A 19,107-nucleotide genomic window follows, 5' to 3' on the forward strand; every position below is an offset into this window, starting at 1 on the left:
GGGGGATTGACTCTTGTCCGACTAGAATCAGCTCGTATTTTTCATGTGTCGACTCGCTAATATGATGAAATTTATAGCAATCTGTCTGTTTTCTGAGACTGCTCTAGGTCAACTCGTGATCTGTGGGAGTTGACTTGTGAAGACGTATCAGTCTATATTAGTGTATTAAGGTCGACTCATTGTAATCTAAGAGTCGACTCTTAAGATAATCCAAATCGGAATTTTCTGTATTTGCATGTGAGCAATCGAGAGTTGCTTCAAGGTATTTTTGGAGTTGAGTTTCTTTGTGTAAAACTTTGAATAATTAATCTTCATTTAAAAGTTATTGAAGGCTTTTTTTCTTAGTGTTTTTTTTAAACATTCAAGTATACCCCAAAAAAAAAAAAATGATAAGTATATTTTTTATTTAAATATCTTATGTCATCAAAATTAATTTTTTAGGGTCCACATGGTTCAAACCTAACACAACCATCACGATCAGAAATAGGTACGAGTTCAAGATTTGGAGTGACAGCTCTAAGATTCTCTTCATTTATACACCCCTGAGAATCACAGCCGTCGGAATCCTCCCACCGCATGATGAGAGTCACTGCCAAAATGACTTGATTCTCACCTGATCCTATCCACTACCAGAACCCTATCCTATCCTTATGGTGCCAACGATTTCCTTGCAACCACCCGTCGGTGGACTCATGGTTCGTTTCTTCAGGCATCATCATCTTCATCCTCATCCCGGCGAAAGATACAACAATGATAAGGGCTTGGACTCCCGCTGCCTCATGCGCTCCTCCAACACCAAGTACTGTTACTTCAAAGTCCAAGCCCATTGCAAAGGCACCTCCACCCGTTCCTTTAAGCAGGCGCCACGGCCTTTCCGTCGGTCTCACGGCTCTCACCCTCTCCGTCCTTGCGAATCCTTCCAGGGCTGCCATCTTGGAGGCGGACGACGATGAGGAGCTCCTGGAGAGGGTGAAGAAGGACAGAAAGAAGAGGCTCCAAAGGCAAGGCGTCATCAGCTCCTCCGATAAGGAAACAGGTTCTTCTTTCTTGACCCCTCCCTTTTGCAGGACTGCCATTTCAAATCATTTTGCTTCTTTTGTCCAACCCTGTATTTGAGGCCTTGTTTTACGACACTGTTCAAACCATCTAAACAATGGAGTAGTATAGGCCGGGTTTTAAGGGTATATTTACAATAATAACCGCATCACACTACCAGGGGAATGTCTAGCTAAGCCAGTTCATTTTTCAAATTTATCACTAGCATATGAATTCCATTATAGCATTTCATAGGTCATGCGAATGCTACGGTCCAGTGACCACTGGTTCTTCTATTCGAACAGCAGATAAAGAAAAGACAACGATATTGGATAAAAAATCGCAGTGTTGATTTTATGGTTATATTTTCGTTCTGGATGGCCATAAATCATCGCATAACTCACATCTTTGGAAATTTTACGCAGCTAATTAGATTCGTATGATAGTTGTCACGCCCCCGTCCCGAGATCACGGGCCGGGGGTCGCGCCAACCGCCGCACACCCGTAGGAAACTCTCCCCACGAGCATGCAAGGCATCTAAACCAAACACCTCAATTATAAATTTCCAAAATAATTTAGCAGAATAAATTGGAATCTTATTCCATTGACTAACTCAAGTCATAATGTCTCACAAGTCTAAATATGCAGCGGAATAATCATTTACCAACATGCAGAAACCTAGTTCTTAAAATAATAAAAGTCCACCAATCGTAATAAATGTCCATAATAACAAATCAACTTAAATAACCCTAATCTAAGATAACTTGTGCCACAATCCTTCTAGTCGCTCTCCCAATTTGAATCCCCAATAGACTAGTTCTCGAAATCTGTAAAACAACAAGAGAGGGTATAATGAGTTAGACAGCCCAGTAAGTAATGAACACCCTAGCTAGATAAATCAAGCAATAATATGTGGAAAATAAATAGATATGCAGTTCCAAAGTATAAGTCAAATATTTCTTAAATTCATAAGATTCTTTTCGCGGTTTCAAGATTCTTTCACATATTCAATTCATTTTGTCGATCCTGGACTATGACCACATGTTCCCTGTGGCAGGGTCATCAACACCGACTAATCTTCTTGCGGTGAGTCCTTCAGGACAATCAATTGCCAACGTATCTGCCCCCATTGGTGGGGTCCTCAACATAGCCAGGTCGATAGTTCAATTAGTTCTCTATTTCATATTTAAGTTATAAAAACATACAGTGTCAAAACCAAATATCGTTCATATCTTAACCTCTTTCAATTTACTAGATTCAACTCAACAGCCAAGGACTATGACCACATGTTCCCTATGGCAGGGTCATATCACCGACTATTCTTCTTGCGGTACCAATGTATTAGCCCCCATTGGCAGGGTCCTCAACATAGCTCGACTGCAAGTCTGAATCTATCTCAAGTCATTATCTTTTCTTACATTATGTTCATTGTTTCAAGCCGAAAAATACAATGTCAGAGCAATTAAATACAATTCAACCAGAAGCAAATACGTCCAATCAGAGTCATACAATATTCTAAAAATATACATATAATCCACGCATCAAATTCGTAATCACAAATAATTCGATTCGTAAAACAGATATTTACTTTGCCGATAAATCTAGGAAAGAGGTTACATCACTTACCTTGCGAACGCGATCCACAACAAATCCAATTAATTCTGCAAATCCCTCGCAGCACCTAATATTCAAAAACCATATTTTCTTTTAAAATTCATCACAATATATATATATAAAACCTAAATTTTAACATTCTCCCAGGGCCGACCCTGCCGAAGTGTCTAGCACCCCGAGTTCGGGTTCGGATCCGGGTTCATACCCGTAAACCACCCTCCTTTTAGTTATTTATTCTTTTTTTTTTCTTTTTCCTTTTCTTTTCTTTTCTTTTTCTTTTCTTTTCTTTTCCCCTTCTTCTTTCTTTTTTTTTTTTTTCTTTTCCCTTCTTCTCCCGAATCCCCTCTTCTTCTTCGGCGAGACAGGGGACCCGTGAGCCCCCGCCCCCTCTTCTTCTTCCCTCTCGGTCGGACGCAAGGCGGCCGCGGTGGCTGGCCTTGGCAGCAGCAGGAGGTGGCGGAGCAAGCCCGGCCACCCCGGCGACTGGCGGCGGCGAACACGCCGACGGCTAGGGCAGCCGTTTTGGAGCCAAATCCGGCGATCGGCCGGCCCCAACCCACCACACATCGTGGCCAAGCTTCAGAAGAAAAGGAGAAGGTGAGAGATTCTTACCTCAGCCCCGACGAAGAGCGGCGCCTCCCCCTCTCCGACGGAAAAGAAGAAGGAGACCACCCGCCACCCGGTGCCGTGGATCCTCTCTCTCTCCCTCTCTCCCTCTCTCTCTCTCTCTCCCTCTCTCTCGGTGGCCACACGAAGAAGACCCTCCTCCCCTTACGCGCGGCGGCTCTCTCTTTCGGTAGGCTCAAAGGAGGAGAGGAAGGAGAAGGAAGCCCTAAAACAGGGCTCCTCCTTCTTCTTCGGGATGGAGGTTCCATCCCGTTGCCTCACGTGCGTTGCACGTGAGGCCAAGATTTGGGACTGGGCCGGTCGAGTGGACCGGGCCCAGTTCCGGGTTCTTACATCCCACCCTCCTAAAAAGAAAATTTCGTCCCCGAAATTTCCGTACCTACAGTTTCAAAAAGTTGAGGGTATTTCTGCTTCATCTCATCTTCCAGTTCTCAGGTAGCTTCTCTTTCTGTATGATGGCTCCACTGCACCTTGACATAAGGTATAACACGGTGTCTCAAAACTTGATCTTTTCTGTCCACTATCCGCACTGGATGCTCCTTATATGATAGATCTTCTCTAACTTGTATAGGCTCAAGCTCCGTGACATTACTTGGGTCCGGTATATATTTCTTCAACATCGAAACATGGAAAACATCGTGTACACCAGCCAGAGAAGGCGGCAGGGCAAGTCTGTAAGCCACCTTACCAATTCTTTCTAAGATCTCGAATGGACCAACAAATCTGGGATTCAATTTTCCTCGAATGCCGAATCTTGCAACTCCCTTTGTAGGTGATATTTTAAGAAATACATGGTCACCAACTTGAAATTCTAATTCTCGTCTTCTATTATCCGCATAACTCTTCTGTCTACTTTGTGCAGTCCGAAGGCGATCTCTGATTAGCTGAATTTTCTCAACTGTCTGTTGTACAAGTTCAGGGCCCAATAATTTTCGTTCACCAATATCATCCCAACAAATTGGCGAACGACGTTTTCTTCCGTATAAAGCTTCATAAGGCGCCATCTGTATGCTACTCTGATAACTGTTGTTATATGCAAATTCTATCAGAGGTAGATGCTCATCCCAAGAACCCTCCATATCTATGACGCAAGCTCTCAACATATCCTCGAGAATCTGAATGGTCCTCTCAGACTGACCATCGGTCTGAGGGTGAAAGGCAGTACTAAAACATAATTTTGTCCCCAAAGCCTTATGCAAGCTTTTCCAAAATTGTGATACAAATCTAGTATCTCGATCCGACACAATGGATACTGGAATACCGTGCAGTCTCACAATTTCTTTAATGTATAATTTAGCTAGCCTTTCCAGACCGAACCCCACTTTGATAGGTAAAAAGTGTGCCGATTTGGTTAGCCTATCCACTATCACCCATACTGCATCATTAGAACTGGGAGTCTTTGGCAGTCCTGTCACAAAATCCATAGAAATTTGTTCCCACTTCCATATTGGAATGTCAAGAGGCTGAAGCGGTCCTGCAGGTCTTTGGTGTTCAGCTTTAACCTGCTGACATACTAGACATTGTGCCACGAATTGAGCAATTTCTCTTTTCATGTTGTTCCACCAATACAATTCCTTTAAATCTCTATACATCTTAGTTCCTCCTGGGTGCACTGTATATCCAGACTGATGGGCTTCTTTAAGAATTTCCTGTTTGATTACTAAATCCATAGGTACACAAATTCTATTCCGATACCTCAAAGATCCGTCCTCATGAATCCTGAATTCAGATATATCTCCTGCTTCTATCGACTTCCGAATCTTCAATAACTGCTGGTCATTACCCTGAGCTGTCTTGATCCTCTCTATGAGTGTCGGCTGAACCTGCATATAAGCCAGTTGAGTCCTTGTGCTAGATACTCGGATTTCTAGTTCAAGTTTCCTCACATCTTCCAAAATTTGTAGTTGGCTAGTAATCAAAGTAGCCATATTTCCTATTGACTTTCTGCTCAAGGCATCTGCAACAATGTTAGCTTTTCCAGGGTGATAATTTATCGTTAGATCATAGTCCTTCAACAGTTCCAGCCATCTTCTTTGTCTCAAATTCAATTCCTTCTGGGTAAATATATATTTCAAACTTTTGTGATCTGTAAACACCTCGCATCGTACTCCGTAAAGATGATGTCTCCAAATCTTGAGAGCAAAAATCACAGCTGCTAACTCCAAATCATGAGTAGGATAATTTTGCTCATAAGATTTTAATTGTCTAGAGGCATAGGCTACTACCTTACCATGCTGCATCAAAACACAGCCGAGTCCCTTCCTTGAAGCATCACTATAAATTGTGAATCCATCATCAACTGTAGGTATAGTAAGAATAGGTGCTGTAACCAATCGCCTCTTTAATTCCTGAAAGCCTCGTTCACATTCTTCAGTCCATTCAAACTTAACTCCTTTTTGAGTTAAACGAGTCAAAGGTATAGCTATAGAGGAAAATCCTTCCATAAATCGTCTGTAATAGCCTGCCATTCCTAGAAAGCTGCGAATCTCAGAAACATTAGTAGGCCTGTTCCACTGTACTACAGCTTCCACTTTTGCTGGATCCATAGAAATCCCATCTCCGAATATGATATGCCCCAAAAACGATATCTCATTCAACCAAAACTCACACTTCTTTAATTTAGCATAGAGCTTCTCCCTTCTTAAGAGTTGAAGTACGCTTCGTAAATGTTCCTCATGTTCTTCTTTTCCTTTTGAATAAATTAAAATGTCATCTATGAACACCACCACAAATTGATCTAGAAAAGATTTAAATATTCTGTTCATTAAGTCCATGAAAGCTGCTGGGGCATTCGTCAATCCAAAAGGCATCACCAAGAATTTATAATGTCCATAATGAGTTCTGAATGCAGTCTTGGGTACATCTTCCGCTTTGATCTTTAGCTGATGATATCCTGTGCGGAGATCAATCTTAGAGAAAACATGTGCACCTTGCAACTGGTCAAATAAATCATCTATTCGAGGCAAAGGGTACTTGTTCTTTATAGTAACTTTATTCAATTCTCTATAGTCAATGCAGAGTCTCATGCTTCCATCTTTCTTTTTCATAAAGAGCACTGGAGCTCCCCAAGGTGACACACTAGGTCGTATAAAACCCTTGTCCAGTAAATCTTGCAACTGATCTTTCAATTCTTTTAATTCAGCTGGGGCCATTCGATAAGGAGCTTTAGAAATCGGACCTGAACCGGGTACAAGATCAATAGTGAATTCAATTTCTCTGTCCGGTGGCAATCCTGATAACTCCTCGGAAAAGACGTCCGAAAATTCATTCGCTATAGGAATATCCTCTATCTTTAGTTCATCTTGTTGTATATCAATTACTGAGGCCAGATAACCTGTGCATCCTTTCCTTAACATTCGTCCAGCTTGCAAAGCCGAGATAATATGAGGAAAAGCAGTTCCCTGGTTCCCACAGAAACTGAATGCCGGTTCCTCCGAAATTTGGAAATTTACCCTCTTGCCATGACAGTCCACTGAGGCATGATAGGTAGCAAGCCAATCCATCCCCAGAATGACATCAAAATCCCGCATATCAAGTACAATTAGATCCACAGGTAACTCCCTATCTATTATTTCAATTTTGCATGCCTTGCATATAACATCAGTGCTCAACATACCACCTACTGGCGTCTCCACATAGAACTTAGTGGTCATAGATTCACACAATATATTATGTGTTTTGATAAAGCTAGAGGATATGAATGAATGTGTGGCACCCGGATCAAATAGGACATAAGCATAAATATCGAATACGGGAATAGTACCTGTCACCACTGCATTAGAAGCTTGTGCATCCTGCTGTGTAAGTGCGAACACCCTTCCTTGAGTCTTTGGCCTCTGGCTTCCTTCCATTGTCTGCGTAGATTTAATCTCGTTTTTTTGTGGGCAATCTGCAATTTTATGACCTTTCTGTCCGCAATGAAAACAAGAACCTGTAACCCAGGGACAATTTGCAAATTCATGATTACCGCCACATCTTGAACACTTTTCATTCTCATTTTTGGGATTTCTATCTTTATTTGGCTTCTGAGCTGGATTCTTGAAATTCTTGTTTTCCCCTTTAAATTCAGCAGGTCTGTTTCTTTTCTTTTGGTTTCTTTCTCTTTCAGCAAAAGCTTCGTTGACTTCCCTTTCAATGATTAAAGCTTTATTCACCACAGCTGCATAGGTAGTCAACTCATAGGGTACCACTTGCTTCCTAATTTCAGTCTTCAATCCCATCTCAAACTTGTGCACTCGGTCTTGCTCATCCTCTACCAATTTCGGAACAAATTTGGCTAGTTCTGTGAATTTTCCTCGGATTCCATTTGTAACAACCCAAGATCTCACCCAAAATGGCTAGCCGGAAGTTACTATTTGGGTTCCTTGATCCTGTATAAATACCCAAGATCTACCCAGCGAATAACCGATGTGGGACTAAACACACGCCTGCACGGGTCCTCACATACTCTTCCCGTTCAAGCCCTGACATCCTCGTCAAGCTAAGGGTTCATATCTATTCAAATCTAATCACAAGCACCACGATTGGCCCGTAGTCAGCCCCAATGGATCCGTGCTGCAGTGTCCCCTAGTTCACATAGGTTATGGGCCGGGTCCGCTCTGATACCAATTGAGTTGTCACGCCCCCGTCCCGAGATCGCGGGCCGGGGGTCGCGCCAACCGCCGCACACCCGTAGGAAACTCTCCCCACGAGCATGCAAGGCATCTAAACCAAACACCTCAATTATAAATTTCCAAAATAATTTAATAGAATAAATTGGAATCTTATTCCATTGACTAACTCAAGTCATAATGTCTCACAAGTCTAAATATGCAGCGGAATAATTATTTACCAACATGCAGAAACCTAGTTCTTAAAATAATAAAAGTCCACCAATCGTAATAAATGTCCATAATAACAAATCAACTTAAATAACCCTAATCTAAGATAACTTGTGCCACAATCCTTCTAGTCGCTCTCCCAATTTGAATCCCCAATAGACTAGTTCTCGAAATCTGTAAAACAATAAGAGAGGGTATAATGAGCTAGACAGCCCAGTAAGTAATGAACACCCTAGCTAGATAAATCAAGCAATAATATGTGGAAAATAAATAGATATGCAGTTCCAAAGTATAAGTCAAATATTTTTTCAATTCATAAGATTCTTTTCGCGGTTTCAAGATTCTTTCACATATTCAATTCATCTTGTCGATCCTGGACTATGACCACATGTTCCCTGTGGCAGGGTCATCAACACCGACTAATCTTCTTGCGGTGAGTCCTTCAGGACAATCAATTGCCAACGTATCTGCCCCCATTGGCGGGGTCCTCAACATAGCCAGGTCGATAGTTCAATTAGTTCTCTATTTCATATTTCAGTTATAAAAACATACAGTGTCAAAACCAAATATCGTTCATATCTTAACCTCTTTCAATTTACCAGATTCAACTCAACAGCCAAGGACTATGACCACATGTTCCCTGTGGCAGGGTCATATCACCGACTATTCTTCTTGCGGTACCAATGTATTAGCCCCCATTGGCAGGGTCCTCAACATAGCTCGACTGCAAGTCTGAATCTATCTCAAGTCATTATCTTTTCTTACATTATGTTCATTGTTTCAAGCCGAAAAATACAATGTCAGAGCAATTAAATACAATTCAACCAGAAGCAAATACGTCCAATCAGAGTCATACAATATTCTAAAAATATACATATAATCCACGCATCAAATTCATAATCACAAATAATTCGATTCGTAAAACAGATATTTACTTTGCCGATAAATCTAGGAAAGAGGTTACATCACTTACCTTGCGAACGCGATCCACAACAAATCCAATTAATTCTGCAAATTCCTCGCAGCACCTAATATTCAAAAACCATATTTTCTTTTAAAATTCATCACAATATATATATATAAAATCTAAATTTTAACATTCTCCCAGGGCCGACCCTGCCGAAGTGTCTAGCACCCCGGGTTCGGGTTCGGATCCGGGTTCATACCCGTAAACCACCCTCCTTTTAGTTATTTATTTTTTTTTTCTTTTTCCTTTTCTTTTCTTTTCTTTTTCTTTTCTTTTCTTTTTCCCTTCTTCTTTCTTTTTTTTTTTTTTTTCTTTTCCCTTCTTCTCCCGAATCCCCTCTTCTTCTTCGGCGAGACAGGGGACCCGTGAGCCCCCGCCCCCTCTTCTTCTTCCCTCTCGGTCGGACGCAAGGCGGCCGCGGTGGCTGGCCTTGGCAGCAGCAGGAGGTGGCGGAGCAAGCCCGGCCACCCCCGGCGACTGGCGGCGGCGAACACGCCGACGGCTAGGGCAGCCGTTTTGGAGCCAAATCCGGCGATCGGCCGGCCCCAACCCACCACACATCGTGGCCAAGCTTCAGAAGAAAAGGAGAAGAAGGTGAGAGATTCTTACCTCAGCCCCGACGAAGAGCGGCGCCTCCCCCTCTCCGACGGAAAAGAAGAAGGAGACCAACCGCCACCCGGTGCCGTGGGTCCTCTCTCTCTCCCTCTCTCCCTCTCTCTCTCTCTCTCCCTCTCTCTCGGTGGCCACACGAAGAAGACCCTCCCCCCCTTACGCGCGGCGGCTCTCTCTTTCGGTAGGCTCAAAGGAGGAGAGGAAGGAGAAGGAAGCCCTAAAACAGGGCTCCTCCTTCTTCTTCGGGATGGAGGTTCCATCCCGTTGCCTCACGTGCGTTGCACGTGAGGCCAAGATTTGGGACTGGGCCGGTCGAGTGGACCGGGCCCAGTTCCGGGTTCTTACAATAGTTGTCTCCGGTCAGCGGTTTAATGACTTAAGATGGATGGAATAAAATTAGATTTACCAACTGAACCACTTGACACCTGCTTCTGCTTTTCTTAAGAAGAAAAAAAGAAAAGAAAAACTGAATTATACAATTTTGTTTAACTTGCCTCGTTGAAACCCTGCAATCCTGTACATTCAGTGAGATGATTTATGCTCATTAGATAGTTCCAAAAAGTCATGTGATCTAATTACTTTTGTGCATTGCATGACTCTTATCTTAGTGCCCTCTGTTTGAGTATCCAAACAGGCCAAGCTCAAGCAAGGCAGGCCATGCTCTAGTTTTGCTCTAGGTCAGCTAGTTTTATAATCAAGCAGAATAATCTAGTTTTCCTCTAGCTCAGCTAGTTTTATAATCAAAGAGAGCTTGAACTAGCTCTTACATTCAAGCTCATATAGTTGTTTACAAACTACACAAGGGATTTGTTAAGATGTGAGGGTTTTCAGATGTATTTCTTAATCTATTTTCTGCCATCATGTTTCAATTTTTTACAGCTAATTACATTCTTATTGCGTTAAATTTGTTAGTATCTAATAGGTAAATATAAATAACACTATTATTTAAAAATAGTAACTCAAATAGTATACTGATATGATTTATTTAATTATTTAATTTATATTTTGATCTTAATTGAGCCTGACGTGAAGGACTAGGTCAATCTCAAGCTTGACTTGTTTACTAATTGAGCAAGCCCTTTCAAGTAGAATTTGAGATTGTGCACAAACCACTTGTAAGTGTTCTGTTCACTTGACAGCCTTGCCCTCTGTTGACGCTTCAAGGTCTTTCACTTGTTGCTCAGTGTTGTTTCAGGAAAGATGTTCAATCTCAATGGATTGTTCCACATCCTTCGACACCTTGCCCCCCCATTTAAGGATATTTTAAGTTGAGACCAATCACTTTCGTTAAGACAATGAAAGCAGTACAGCAGGAGGAGAACACTTGCGTTGTTGAATTTGGCATATTTACACATAATTTCTATTCCTGCCTTTGTTATTCTATATATCATGAGGGCCCAGATCCTGTATATTTTTAGCTATACAGAAATCTTCTTCCACTAGTGCATCCATAAGATAACAAACACCACATATAAGTCATGCAACATTCTCATATAAAAAGCACTAACATCCTATGGACTTTCCAAAGAAAAGTGGTTGTTTAGTTTACTTAAATACCTGTCCTTAATGCAGACTCACCTGATGAACTGATTTGTGCTCGAATTTTACTTGTGTCTTTCTGTCTTTTGATACATAAACAGTTACGCCTGTAATATGTCATGTTCCTTTTAATTCTGTTATAAATGCTTGTAGTACGAACTTTATTTCAACAGCCAACTTTCTGATCCTCATTTGGTAATAATCTGTGAAAATCATTCTCTTCATTATACAAAGAACAATTTTTCTTATTTGTAAGTGGAGGTGACTCTATATTGACCAATAGCAAGCATCGCTGAAAGTCGCATCCTTTTTAGAATGGATTGAAAACAGCTGTGGCTAAGTTTTCACTGATGAATTTTGAGATGCTTGAGGACTATAAAGAACTAGAAGCATAGATAATCTACTGGCTCCACCAACTACTCAAATGAGCAGAGGCTGATTTACATGCCCCCCACACCCCCTTCCCCCCCCCCCCCCCCCCCCCCCCCACCCCCGAAAATTATTCTAAAAAAATTGGCCTTTCATCCAACTTCCGAAAAATTGTCAATTCTTTAATACTTTCTGTTATCTCTATTAAGAAAATAGCGTTTATGTTTTATTGGTTTCCAAAAAATCAAATCCTTAATCTTTTTAATGTTACTATTTTAAAATCTGAATCTCATAGGAAGTTTCAGAACTTCCATTGACATACCCATGTTTGTGTTCGTACATGATACTTGCAGATGTAACAGAACAAAATTTCTGAAAACAGTTAGGTGCAACTATAAATTAATTCAAAGATTAAATTTACATTAGACAAGCTAGTGATGTACCAAAGGTCATTAAACAAAATTTTAATAATTTTGAATAAAACATTTTTTCTCAAAAACATTTTTTAATATAAAATAATATTTTAATATTCATAAAAAATGTTGGCTTTATGTATGCATGTAATGCTGGACACTTTAAAATTTAAATCTCATTCAGGCAAGGACGTTTTGTAACTGTTGCCTATCTACCCATATTTGTATTCCTAAGTAACACTTGTAGATGTACACAATAAAAATATATGCAAATAATAGTGCAAATATAAATTAATATAAAGATGAAATCCATGTTATTCAAAAATATTCTTCTTCTCCTTCCTTCCTTCCTTCCTTTCGTTCTTTCTTTATTTCGTTATTTCTTTCTTTCTTTCTTTCTTTCCTTCTTTCTATCATTTGTTTTTTCTTTTGTTCCTTTTCTTTCGTTCCTTCTTTCTTTCTTTCATTCCTTCATTCTTTCTTTCTTTTCTTCTTTCATTATTTCTTTCTGTTGTCTCATGAACCATTCTTCTTTGTTATAATTATAATATTGAGAAACAGTGATCTTTATTATGCACGGCTGCAACTTTGCGGTCAATAGTCTCTACCGACCAATTTATTTCAGAGAGATCCTCAATATTGCACCAATAATGAAAATGGGGAACTGCTCAAGTCACCTGTATAATAAAGAGCCAAATGACTGTCGGGTTACCTCTGCACACGTTGCGACGATCGCAGCGGAAAGACGCGCGCGGGGTCGTTCATCTCATGAACGTCCCGAGGAACGTAGATTTCAAAAAAATTCTGAGTTCTCTAACTCAGAAGATCATGAAATCTGAAGGAAAGGATTAAAATTAATTACTTGATTAATTTTCAGATCTACAATTAAAAATTATAAAGATCAAATCTTTATCTTTGAGCGGGTAGATCTTCACCGCTATTTGATGATCGTGAAAATCAGGTTCGGTTGAAGCCACACAAGTGTTCGGCCTCTACGGGTATCCACACGAAGATCTGGATTGATCGAGGTTGCGATCTCACCGGGGTGCTAGCTCCCTTGCAGAGATCCCTTTTGATGGTTGGAACTCCTCTAAGCAATCAACTCTTGATTGCTTCTAAGAGGAAGAAGAAGGAGAAGGAAGAAACACTTTCTTGCCTTTCCTTTACCATGGATGAAGAAGGAGGGAAGAGAGGAACACCTTCCTCTCTATGGTTTCTTTCATGTGGCTGATGAAGAAGAGGAAGAAGACCAACCTTGCTTGCTGCCCCTTTTCTTTGGCCCTTGTGGATGGAAGAAGGAAGAAGATGAGAGGCCGCCATCATGAAAGAAAAGCTCTAGGGAGAAGAGGAGGGCCGCCAACATGAAAGAAAAATCCTCTTTTCTTTTCTCATGCTTGCCCTAGGTGTGGCCTCCTCATATATATAAGAGAAGCCACGCCACGGGTCTCGCATCCTGGACGCCCGGGACGCGAGTCCCGGACGCCCGGGATGCGCATTCCGGCCAACCGGGATGCGGGTCCTGGGAGCATCCGAGGAAAGGAGGGGCTCTTGCCCCTCCCTTCTAATCCTAATCAAATTAGGATTTAGGTGGCCCTTGGTTTATTGAAACCCAATCTAATTAGGACCCAATTAATCTCTCTATTTGATTCACATGAATCCTAATCTAATTAGGAGTCATCTTTATCTATTAAACCAAAATTAATTAGGACTCTAGGAATCCTAATCCAATTAGGATTCATATAATTTTAGTCCTAATCTAATTAGGACTTTAGGAATCCTACTCTAAGTAGGACTCTAATAATTTGAAGTCCTAATCTTATTAGAACTCTAGGAGTCCTACTTCAAGTAGGACTCTTGAACCTTATCAAATAAGATCGAGCCCAATTAATTAAGTCCAATTGATTCAATCAAATTGCAATCTAATTGCAATTAATCCCTTCTTCAACTCACTAACTCTTAGTGGGTTAAACCAATTATCAATCAAATTGATAATTACAAACCATTGTGATTCCAAATCACAATCCAACCATTAGATCAATCAGATCCTCTATTGTGTGTGACCCCATAGGTTCTATTCTATCTGGTAGTGAGATATATTGTGATCCCTATCACAATATCATTGAAACTCCTTTCAATGGGTTGGAACAATTCCAACTCTTCTCATTTGGGTTCAGTGATCATCAAGTGAATGTCTCTGAGTCTCACAATCCACCAGTGACACCTAGCAGCATGTAGTGGCAACCCAGTAGAATGGAATAGATGAACCTCTAGGTGCAGTTAGCGTATGATACAGTTCCTCTATCGTGGATCCCGACAGGATGGAGGTCATGGATAACTCGTCAAACTCCATCATCTGTCATATGTAAAATTTATTCAACTCCAGTTCGAGATTGAAAAACTCTTTTTCCAAAAACTACCTTGGCCAAGGATTTACGAACTCAGTCTCATAAATCACATAGGACTCTCCTAATCTATCAAGGTCGATAGATTCTATCTAGATGCACTATACTCCTGCAATGAACCTACTGCAGCCAATCTGCACCACAAGGATCCAAATGGATAGGGCCCATGTTTATGTGCTTGTCAAACTACAGCAACCTCACTATGAATAGCCGAGGCATCGCAGGTCAAAGGACCAGCCATACAACTGCAGCATCAAGTAAGTCACTGACGAGTGGATAGACATCCAAGTGACTACTTACTTTGGTCACGCTCAGTACCCTTGTTCTCTAACAAGCACTTGCACAATCACTCCAGTGTCCCTACACTGTGGACTCAAGACTCATCTATCTGACTAAGTAATCTGTGCACTAATCTCAGCGGATCGATCACCGTCCCTCGTGATGGATCCATCGATCAGGAGCAATTCAGGAATTAATCACTAATGACACATGCCTCAAATTCTCAACTCTTGAGAATATACGTCATCATCTTATTAATTCCTTGGACGATTCATGGACACATAAGAACATGAATGAAAAGAATGCCCATCCTAATAAATTCATTATTAGGTCAAGTACAAATTTATGTCCCAGAACAAAATAATGCGTCAGCCAAATTGGCTTCTAGGGCATACTTCTAACAATCTTCCACTTGCACTAAAGCCAATCAGCCATAAATCTAAGCCCCATCTTCTCAAGATGTGCTTCAATTTTCTGCTGACTTAGCTTCTTAGTGAATGGGTTTACCATGTTGACTGTGGAGTCTACTCTCTATGCCTCTACTTATTTCTTTTCGAGATAGTCGCATATTAGGTTAAACCATCCCTCTATGTGCTTGGACTTCTGGTGAGACCTTGGCTCCTTAGCTAGTGCTATGGTGCCATTGTTATCGCAGTATAGTGTTATAGCATCTGATGACATTACACCTAATTCTGCAATAAACTTCTTAATCCAGAAGGTTTTCACTGCACCCTTAGAGGCGGCGATACATTCAGTTTTTAAGGTAGAATCTGTAATGATCGATTGTTTAGAACTCTTCTAAATTACCGAACCACCATTGCACATATTCTGATGTAGACTTTCTATCATCAATATGTATGTATCCTTCTACCTTTAACTCTGATCTTCTCCTAAAGACCAAGAACATGTCCTCAGTTCTTCTCAAGTAATTAAGACTATTCTTCATAGCTATCCAGTGCTCGTGGCCTGGATTTGACTGATATATGCTCGTAACACTCACAGCATGTGCTATATTAAGTCGTGTACATTGCATGGTATACATGAGGCTCCCTATAGCCGAAGCATAAGGGATCTTGCTCATCCGCTGAATCTCTTCAGATGTGTTGGGGCACATCTTCTTGGAGAGATTTATCCCATGCCTAAGGGGTAATAATCTCCTTTTAGAGATTTCCATGCCAACCTCTTCAGCATTTTCTCTATGTACATATTATGTGATAGAAAAAGTATCCTCTTAGATCTATCTCTAGACCTTAATTTCCAAAATATAGGATATTTTTCTAAGGTCTTTCATGGAGAATTTCTTAGACAACCATACCTGGACCTTAGTTAGCATGGAAATATTATTTCCAATAAGAAGGATATTATCCATGTACGATACGAGAAATATAATAGAGCTCCCACTAACCTTTTTATAAACACATGGTTCCTCTTCGTTCTTGATGAAATCAAACGATTTGATTACATCGTTGAAATGAGTTTTCCAACTCCGAGATGCTTGCTTTAGTTCATAGATGGACATTAGCAATTTATAGACCTTATGATCACCATTACAATATCATGATATGCTGCAACAGCGAGCAATATTCGAATGGACTTCAGCATGGCTATAGATGAAAAGGTATCTTGATAGTTAATGCTTTCACACTGACTATAACATTTTGCCACTAGCCTTGCCTTATAGGTCTCTACCTTTTCATCCAAACTTAATTTTCTTTTGTAGATCCATTTACACCCAATAGTTACTATACCTTCTGGTGGATCTACTAAGGTCCAGACTTGGTTGGAATGCATGGAGTCCATCTTTGACTTCATTACTTCCAGCCATCTCTCGGAATCAATGTCTAACATCGCCTTGTTGTAGGTATTGGAATTTGTACCTTGATCCCTATCTCCCATGAGGAACATTTCCTCTACATCCTCTGTAAGCATACCCAAGTACCTTTTAGGAGGACGGGAGATCATACTAGATCTACAAGGTGGAGGAGGTACTGCATGTACTGGCTCAATATGAATAGATTCTATAGGCACAATGGCTCGTTGCTCTTCAGAGACTTTCTCGTCAAGCTCAATTTTTCTCCCACTGCCTCTATCAAGAAAAAATTATTTTTCATGAAGATAGCATGTCGGCTCACAAACACTTTGTGATCCTATGGAACGAAAAATCATATCCTAATGACTCTTAAGGATATCCATTAAAACGAGCACTAATTATCCTATCCTCTAACTTATCCGCTTATTGTCGCTTGACTTGGGCCGGACATCTCCAAATCTTAAGATAACCAAGATTCGGCTTCTTACCATGCCATATCTCTCGTATGGTGTGGTAGGTACGGACTTTAGAGGAAACTCTATTCAATAAGTAAATAGCTGAAAATAAGGTATCTCTCTAAAGAAACAAGGGTAAATTAGTGAAACTCATCATGGACCTGACCATATCCAATAGGGTCTGATTCCTCCTCTCTGACACCCCATTGAGCTGAGGTGTACTAGGAGGGGTCCATTATGAAACTATACCATTCTCTTTGAGATAATCACAGAACTCTCCATTAAGGTGCTTACCTCCTCGATCTGATCGAAGAACCTTAATAAGTTTTTCTGTTTGTTTTTCTACTTCATATCTGAACTCTATGAACTATTCAAAAGCTTCAGATTTGTGTCTCATACACATATCCATACCGTGAGTAATCATTGGTAAATGAAGTAAAAATTATGACCTCTAGCCTGCACATCGAATGGGTCACACATGTCAGTGTGTACTAAGGTAAGTATTTTAGTGGACCTCTCCCCGTGTCCTACAAAGGGTAATTTGGCCATCTTTTCTTGAAGGCAGGATTCACAAATCAGATATGACTCGGAAGTCAATGAGCCAGAAGCCCATGTTTCTCCAATTTGTTTATTCTGTCTTCTCCTATATGGCCAAGCCTGAGGTGTCACAAATACTTTAAATTTATCTCATCTCTAGATCTTTTGGAACCTATAGTACTCACTATTTGCTGAGATAATTTCACAGATACATCGAATGTAAGTGATAGAGACTGTCAATCATAAAACCTCGTGGAACCAATTTATTTCTCAAATAAATGGAACAGCAGTCTTATAAAAATCTTCCTGTGCTAAACAAGATACAGAAATCAAATTTCTGCTAGTAGCAGGTAACAGTTCCTAAGTATCCTGAGCATATCTGACATACCTTCTGAAGGTGTGTCACCCTTTCTTGCTCTTTATACTTCTCATGGATATAGGACAGTTTCTCTTCCAATGTCCGTTCGTAATGCAATGGAAATACTTTTTCTTACAATCGGCCTTTTTCTTGGAACTTTCTTACTTGGCTCTTTCTCAGGCTTCCCCTTCTTTGCAGGCTTCCCCTTCTTCCATGTAGACTCTCTCTTGGAAGTAGAAGCCAACTTGACAGCAAGAACTATGCCCCTTGAACTCTTCAAGGTCTCTAAGGTAGTTACCAATTTATTTAACAATTTTGTTTTGGTGTATACAGTCTTGTTCATATGATAGTTTACTATAAACTGTTCACATGAAGCTAGAAGGGACTGCGAGATCAAATCCGTTTGCAATTCCTTGTGCATGGTCATGCTAAGCTTCTTAAGCTCCTCTAAGTCCTTTATCATGGTCAAACCATGATCATGGACGAACTGCCCTTCGCATATCTTGGCCTTGAAGAGCCTTTTGGACACTTCAAACCATGCTGCGCGACTCTGTTCACCCTACAACTCATGCAGATGATTCAATATGTCCCTGGCAGTCTTCATGTTCTCATACCATTATGTAGCACCTAAATTTATTGTCATCGTTCGTCCACTTGTCATGCGTCTTACGCTGATCAGTGATCGGATGGACTGGTAACACAGAGATGTCATGGTCTAGCATATACCCTAATTTCTTACAATTCAAAACTATTTTGAAATTGCTGAGCCAGTCTTTATAATTGAGTTTGATCAAACAGTTGTTCTCTAGGATATGAGTTAAGAGTTTGGAAGCTGACTTTATAATCCTCAGAGAGTAAAGATTCTAGTTAGAATTTTGTACTTGAACTCTATTTGTTTTATTAGGGACATTTAAAACAAACACCTCCCACTATTTTCTTGAATCTCTTACACTCCTCCGGAAGAGAAACGGAAACCTGCGACTCTAGATTTCAAGTGGGGTGCTACAGTTCCACCAATTTACATGTTACCTCACCTAACAGTTATTGGTGACATATAAACGATGAGTGTACAACTCTTTGTACAATGCTTCTCAAGCAAGTTGTAGCCAACTTGGTCTCCAAGTCATAAGGACCTCACCTAACAGTTATTGGCCCCGTTCCTTGGTTAAGTCAGACCCACCATATATCCCGCAGAAATAAAGCCGTCATTGGATCCTCACCTAACAGTTATTGGAGCCCAACCCCATCTTTATTCCCACTACATCTCATG

The 19,107-nt window shown here is 40.6% G+C and overlaps 1 protein-coding gene across 1 annotated transcript in view; it reads left to right on the top strand.

Moving 5' to 3' along the window:
* Positions 1 to 660: 660 nt before the first annotated feature.
* The window catches only part of LOC103698096 (thylakoid lumenal 16.5 kDa protein, chloroplastic), a 68,523-nt gene continuing 50,076 nt past the window's right edge, over positions 661 to 19,107 (top strand). Inside the window, exon 1 of the mRNA XM_039118607.1 lies at positions 661 to 1,036. Coding sequence (XP_038974535.1) covers positions 751 to 1,036 — 286 coding nt within the window. The 5' untranslated portion in view covers positions 661 to 750. The remainder of the gene's footprint in view (positions 1,037 to 19,107) is intronic.

This window comes from Phoenix dactylifera, unplaced genomic scaffold, assembly GCF_009389715.1.
Source record: "Phoenix dactylifera cultivar Barhee BC4 unplaced genomic scaffold, palm_55x_up_171113_PBpolish2nd_filt_p 000384F, whole genome shotgun sequence".
Lineage (NCBI taxonomy): Eukaryota > Viridiplantae > Streptophyta > Magnoliopsida > Arecales > Arecaceae > Phoenix > Phoenix dactylifera.